We start from the raw sequence: 7,153 nt of genomic DNA on the forward strand, positions 1-7,153 counted from the left end.
GGAACCGCATCTGCAGTGACTCACCTTGCTTCTTCCAGGGCTTCTGTCCTAACTTGTGTGTTGGCTGATCCCTGCTGAGTGTCCCAGCTGCTGGGAACGTTGCAGGTTTGAGTTCTTCTGAGCTGTGTGGCTCCCTCTTGGTGTGAGAAGCAAGGGCAGAAAGGAGAAAGCCTTGCAGCCCTCCCCAAACCACAAGAAATGAGCACTGTTCATGCTGTGCAGGGTAAGAGGAGATCTCGCCCTGTCTCTTCCAGAGGTTGTCCTCTGCTGTTAGCTCTGGCCAAACCCAAGCAGCAGCATTATGTTTGGGTTTATTAACCAGCCCTGTTCTACCCCAGAGGATATGTGGGTCTGTCCAATGGAAGAAGAGTGCAGGTCTCACTCTGCTGCAGGTTTTCCATTGCGATCCTTTTGGGGCTGTGCTATTCAGGTAGGTATTGCAGCAGCAACACAAGCAGAACTGCTTCCAAGTGGTGATGGTGGTGGAGCTGTGGCTGAAATCCCACTGGTTGCACTGAAGTCCCTGGGCACAGTTCTGTATGTGACAGAGGGCTGCCAACCACTTGTAGTGTCTGTTCTCTGCACTGGTGCACCCAGCACAAGGTGTAGATCCCTGCCTCAGCACTCACTGCAGCAGAGCCCTCTCAGGGCCCTGGGGCTCTGTGCACATCAGCTCTGGCCTTGCATCGCTGGCCCTGAACTTCCCTAAACCACACAGCTGAAAATTCTTGGGGGAGGAGAGGGTGATTTTTCTGTTTTAAATCTGGAGTGCCTGTGGCTAATCCTAGGGAACAGGTTCAGCAGCACCAGCAAGGGCAGGAGGGCACTGCCTGGCTGCCATGATTGCACTGGGCTCTGTGTGTTCCCGTGGACCACTGGTGTAGGATGGGCCATTGGTTGGATAATCCCATTTTCACCCTTTTTTCCCCTTCCTTCTTTTAAAAGTGACTGATTAAGTGAGACACTGCATTGCCTGCACCCCTGCCGAAGGGGTGCTCATGTTCACTGATGCTGTGTTCTATGCTCCTGTGTTCAGTGCTCCTGCACTCTGTGCTCCTGACAGCCTTCCTGCTTCTGCCAGGCTCTGTCTGGGCTGCCTCTCTGCTTCATGAACTCCAGTTTGCCTTTCGTGGCTGGAAAACAGATTAAATGAGCAAGACAGGAGAATTAATTAGCTGCCATTTTAAGGATATAGCTTTTGTTGCGGTCTGAAGTGTTTTGAAATGACATTGTGTCACTGAGACAAACGTCGGACTGATTAACAGGCCTTCACCTGCTGGGGTGCCCCATCTATTCCTACTGCACTTCTCCCCCAGGTGGTGAAGGTTCCAAGGTGACCCTCAAAGCCAAGCAGCCAGGAGGAGGTTTGCCTTCGCTGCTGGTTGTGGCCAGGGAAAGCTGGTACCAACGTTTTCTGCTTGTTTAACATTCAGAACAGCTTTTCTGTGCCCTTCCCCAGGATGCTGGCTGCCTGCCAGGCCTTGGGGCACCAGGAATTGCATGGGGATCTGCGGGATCCAGCTCCTATGGGGGGGAGAGGGGAGAGAAGAGAGACAGACCTTTGTGACACCAGACCTGGAACAAACGCGTGCCATTGAAGTCATTTTCAGAAGAGGTGCTGCAGTTCTGCCCTTACTGATCCCTCTTGGAGCACAGAGCTCTCCACCAGAGATCTCCCAGCCCCTGGCAGGGAACGATCTGTGACACAATGAATGCAGATTATCAGCTCCTTTTTTTATTTAGAATTTCATGTAGTAGAAATGTCACATCCTGCAGCCAAATCAGTTGAAGGCGGTAGAAGAGTGTTGGGTGAGGCTGAAGCTCTTCCTATTTGGTTTCATCCAAGGGGCTGTTGGCACAACTTATGTTTGCTTTTCAAGAAGGCTGGCTTATCTGTGAGGAACTGCCATGCAGGGTAAGCACACTGCATCCTTGGGAGCGGGTTAAGCTGCTTTAAGACACCAGTTGCTGGCTTTTGCACCCTTGTATTCAGTGCCGGATGCAGACAGCTGTGACAGCACAGGAAGCAGATGAAGGGTGAGCCTGCTGCTTTCTTCACTCTGTAGTTAAGCAAGCTCCTCTATTTTGATATCTTTCCAACCTTCCCCGTAAGAAAAGCAGAACAGGCAGTGCAAAGAGATCTTGCTCAAGTCTGCGATTGGAACTACCTCCAGCCTGGAAGCAGTCTGCCTGTTCCCCCAGCAGCTGTTGCAATAGCAGCCCTTGCTGGAGCCTGTCCTTGTGGGCAGGCAGGGCTAGGAAAGCCTTTGCTATGGTTAAACGGAAGGCAGAAAACATGTTGGCTGAGGGTTGCCAAGGCAGAAAACCACTGGCCTGTAACATTTTCATCCAAAGCGTCTTCTTTAGCTCCTTGCAGCACGTTATTTTCATTCCATGCGCTGATCTTATCTCCCAGAAATGAACACCAGGCCAGACACACACTGTCACACAGAGCTGCCATCATTAAGGCAAGATCACTTATTGTTGATAGAGTCACTTCAATATGCTCTCACTGGGGATTTCCTGCAGCAGGCTCCGGGTGAGAAATAAAGGCCACTCCCAAACACTTCTTAAGATATCAGTTTTTATTGGACATTGCAAGATCAATAAGAAAAAATAATTTGTACAGCTTTGTACACCATTGCTGCTGAAGAGTAAGGCTACTTGTCACATCACAGAGACCTGGTGCAGCCAACAGGGTGCTCCCAGCATGACTCACATCTGAGGAACTGATATTTCTCCAAGAATGACTTACAACTGTCAGATGGTAGCACTGCCCACCGTGGACAGGCCTGTGTAGCCTTACCATAGCACAAATGGGGCTTCTTAGACATATAAGGTGAGCAGCCTTGCTCTAAGATACCCTCTCCCAATGGCTCACTGCCAACCACAGTTGCAGGATCAGTCTGGTACAATGATTACAGACCTTTGGCCTCACTTTCCCTCCCTGACACCAGCTGGGGGGAACCAGAACATTTAAGGTTTTAACTGGCAGAGTAACCCTTTCCAACCAAACCCAGATGTTTAAGAGTGATTGTAGAGCAGCAGCTACGGGTATTGCTCTAGCATTGGGGCACCCAATCCATAGGATGGGCAGAGCTAGAAAGAGAGGCTTCAGTTTACACAGTAGTTTTGCTAAGCTTTTTGCCTTTGACGGTTCTTAGCTGTTTAAAAAACAGGTGCTAGAACAAAAGGTTGATTTTGCACAGAGGCAGTGAGACATCATCAATTCTAGTTGGCCCCATCAGTATCTCGCACTGCCCCCTCTTTGCTGTGGCAGGTAGGTGGGAGAAGAGCGTTCCACTGCTGGACTGAAATGCCAGACCAAGGAAAACGTGAGCACTGATTCAGCCCCTAAGAGGGGATGAGAATTTAGAAGTCAGTAGTTAAGGACCACATCATCTGTCCTAATAAACACAATCAAGACAGTCATTTTAAATCACTGCCAGGCTCAGCTAGAAAAAGAAATCAATTTTAATGGCTCTGTAGGCAGAAAAGGGGAAACTGTACTATAATTAGCTGAATACCTGTACTGTATTAATGCCAGCAAGCAGACACAGCTGCTGGACCTTGCTCTTGTAACCTTTACAGAAGGGACACTGCTTACTGATACTTAAATACCTCTCACAGAAAATGGGAACTAGTATCTGCTACCGTCCAGAGGTACTTCTGCACCATTCAGTCATCTGTATTCACAATCAAAGAACAAAAATGCAGTGGGTGAAGGAACTGAGCACAGTAGATCATTGATGTGATCAGCAGTGAGCTGCCTCCCCCACGCAGGCACCAACTGTACAGCCACATCCCTGGCAAACAGGGCAACGTAGGACAGTTTGCTTTTAAAGAAAGGAGGGCAACAAGGAAATCATTTGATGATGAAGAATTAAGGAGGGAAAAAAAAACAACCAAAACAAAACCCTTCACAAAACCACTTTCCAGTATTGTAAAAAAATAAAAACAAATGCAACCATTCTGACTTCCTGTACCTCCACCACACAGGTCTCTGTGGCTCTGTAGGAACAGGAAACACTGCCCTTCTTCTGCTGATAAGTGATGCAGTGCACACAGTATTTCTGAAGGAGTTTCTATAAACTGTAGTGCAAGCAAACTGAGAAAATAAATAGCACTCAAACATTCCCTCCTAGCAAAGAACAGTAATCGTGGTAAAATCTAGCTTGTCTTTCATTTTAGCTGAAGTTAGGTTACCTGCAACTTTGTTAGTATGTGAAATTTTGAAGATGTGCTTCACAGCATAACTGTAGAATAATTTACACCGCATTGCCAATTCGCTTTCATCAACAGCATACAAAGAAGGTCCTTAGTTTTTATATATATACTTTATAAAGTCTGGAAGATCAATATAAATACTGCTCCAGAAATTAAAAAAAAAGTGTTTACATCCCCGACTTCAATTTACATCTCTGTGTCCTGGGTTATTGTTAGGATCTGTAAAAGTCTTAGCGGCGCAGAGGTTCAAGTTTTCGAAATTTCAGTGATGAGCTGGATGACAAAGCATCTTGATTTGAAGAATTCACTGTGTCTGGGGACTGGAACAATACTCTACCACGATGATTAAATACATAAAAAGATGGATGGTTCCTTAACGTCTCAAACGTCCTTCAAAACAAAGGCAGATAGTCAGCGTTAATACTGTTTTAGAGCAGGACTTTTAGAAGAGTCAGGCTGGGGTATTCCAGCTTTTACAAAGCAATGCAGGTTTTGAAAGGAAACCTCAGGAAGGCCATGCTCACCTCACGTGTTTTCTAAACTAAGAGAAAATAAGACAAGGGGGAATGGCTTTAAATTAAAAGGGGACGTTTAGGTTAGATGTCAGCTCTTGATTGGAGGGCTGCACTGCTGCCCAGAGAGCTGTGCTCCACCCCTGCAGGTGTTCAAGGCTGGCTGGGATGAGGCCCTGGGCAGCCTGAACTGGTGGGGGCACCCAGCCCATGGCTTGGAAGTAATGATCTTCAAGGTCCCCTCCAAAGGCATTCCATGAAATACAAAGCCTGACAAATTCTGTGTGTTCAGTTTGCAGAGGCTGCCCATACTGCTGTCAAACTTCACTTTCCTTCCTTGAGCTCAGGGGCAGAGCTGTGGATGGCTATTTGCATGTATACCACACGTGACAGCCTCATGACTTGTAACACTGTCAGTTTCCCATTCCTTTCTACGTCTGAACTTCAGGGTTTTAAGTGCTATGAAGCAATGCTACGGCAATGTCAACTTGTTTAGTTTCCATATTCTCCTAGGCTTACAGGAGTGGACAAAAAGGCCACCCCTGCCATCCTAACTTCACATCCTTTTCAAAATCTCAATTCAAAGTTCATTATTTTCTTGAAATCTGCAGAAATCTGTCATTCTGCCTGGAATATTTCACTGTGAGATTCAAACAACACAGGCTTTTGCTGTGAAGAAGCCATAAGCAACGGGGGGTGTGACAGGCACACGGCCCTGTGATACGTGATACTGCCTCACAACAGTGCTCTGTGACTGCTGAGCTCTTACTCCCCAGGCAAACATTTCTGCACAGCAGGATTTTGGAACAGAAGAAGTAAAGGGAAAACATATTTAATTTGTTTCAGTTTTCTAACTCTCTGCCTTCAGTTCCACATGTTATTGGCTTCCCCAAATATGACTGATTCTGTGTGCCACAGCTGTGTGTGTGAAGGAGCTGAGCTAAGGAGAGGCCAAGCCTGATGCTGCCACTTTACAGACGTACCCCATTTGCACAGAGCGTAACGGATGTGTTTATGAGAAGAAATAAAACATACTTATTTTTTAGTTCTGAAGTGGCATCCATGTCTTTAAACTCTCCTGCGATATGTACAATCCCATAGCAGGTAACTGCAAAGGCTAACAGAGTCTGAAGAACTATCTGTAAGAGAGGGGAACAATGCAACACACCGATTACTAAATATTCTTCATGGTAACAAAAAAAAATATCTCATCTTTCAAACTGTGTCTCCTGCACTTTTCACCCAGTGACAGAAAGTGATTTCCAGTTCAACAGCAGGGAACTGAGGCACGGGATTATTCAGCAACAGAGATGAGAAAAGCTCACAGCACCTGACAACCTGTCTGTGCTGCATGAACTGCACTGATTCGCACAGCTCCATGGGGAGATCTGCACAACAACACGCTGTTCTTGTGCACTTAAGGATCTAATGTTCTTCCAGAGAAGTGTATCAGTGCCCAATGGTAGCTGCACAGAGGGGAGGGGTGCTGTTTGTAGGGGGTGAGCATCTCCTCACCTTTGAGGTTACACAAAACCAGAACAGAGAGCTGGAGTGGAATTTAAAAAAAGAAAAAAATAAAATACAGAAGGCCCTTTGGAAGCAGGTTGTGCTGGCATCAGACGGGCACAGAGCCACGCTAGATAAACAAATGTCAGCCAACAAGAGCCAGAGGGAGGATGGTGTTTATGCTGCAGAGCAGGAGACGAGGGCAGCAGCTGTCTGGAGCTCAGGCTGCACTCAGGGACTGCCTGGCTGAGAGGCAAAAGGACAGGGGGAAAGCAGAGGGCCGGGCCGTTGTGCCCTGACAGACACAGCTACGGGATGTGGGGATGGAGAAATCGCGTTCTTTTCAACAGAAGAAACCTGAATTGATGGGTAACCTAAAAGCTGCTCCGACACGGATTCCTGCCTATCACATCAACACAAAAGAGACCCAGCTACCAGCACGGCACCGCGCTTCTCAACCACCCGCCCGACCCCGACTTACATCTATGGGAAGCGTCTCGTCCTCCTTCTCTGTCAGCCGCATGTAGGAGCGATCTGCAACACACAAACGCGCGGGGCGTCCAACACGGAGCCCGGCCCGACCTCCGTGGACGCGGCACCTCCACCCCGCGCCGACCGCCGCGCACGGACACGGCCGGCCATCCCGGCCCAGTGCAGCTCCGAGCCCCGCGTCCCCCCCGCCCTGCAGGGCCGCAGCCCGGCCCCGAGTTCCCCGGCGTGCCGACCGCGCCCCGCCGACCCCCCCTCCAGCCCTCCGCGGCGCTGACGCCCGCACACTCACGCTGCGCCGCCGAGAAGGCCGCATGGGCCAAAGCGAAGAGGCCGAGTCCCACCAGCCCCTTCCACAGCGAGGCGGCCGCCATCCTGCCCGCCGCGCCGCCGCCAGGGGCGCCCCTACCGGGCGCGGG

The 7,153-nt window shown here is 49.0% G+C and overlaps 1 protein-coding gene across 1 annotated transcript; it reads right to left on the bottom strand.

Annotated features, from left to right (window-relative positions):
• Positions 1-2,564: 2,564 nt before the first annotated feature.
• MMGT1 (membrane magnesium transporter 1) lies at positions 2,565-7,135 on the bottom strand. The gene is made up of 4 exons (XM_042876838.1): positions 7,027-7,135; positions 6,727-6,779; positions 5,775-5,878; positions 2,565-4,617 (listed from the first exon to the last, which is right to left on the bottom strand). Exons 1-4 carry the CDS (start codon positions 7,106-7,108, stop codon positions 4,458-4,460), a joined length of 399 nt encoding a protein of 132 aa, XP_042732772.1. The 5' UTR covers positions 7,109-7,135; the 3' UTR covers positions 2,565-4,457.
• Between the last annotated feature and the right edge of the window lie 18 nt (positions 7,136-7,153).

This window comes from Lagopus leucura, unplaced genomic scaffold (genome assembly GCF_019238085.1).
Source record: "Lagopus leucura isolate 7727_CA_CO unplaced genomic scaffold, USGS_WTPT01 Super-Scaffold_100016, whole genome shotgun sequence".
Taxonomy (NCBI): domain Eukaryota; kingdom Metazoa; phylum Chordata; class Aves; order Galliformes; family Phasianidae; genus Lagopus; species Lagopus leucura.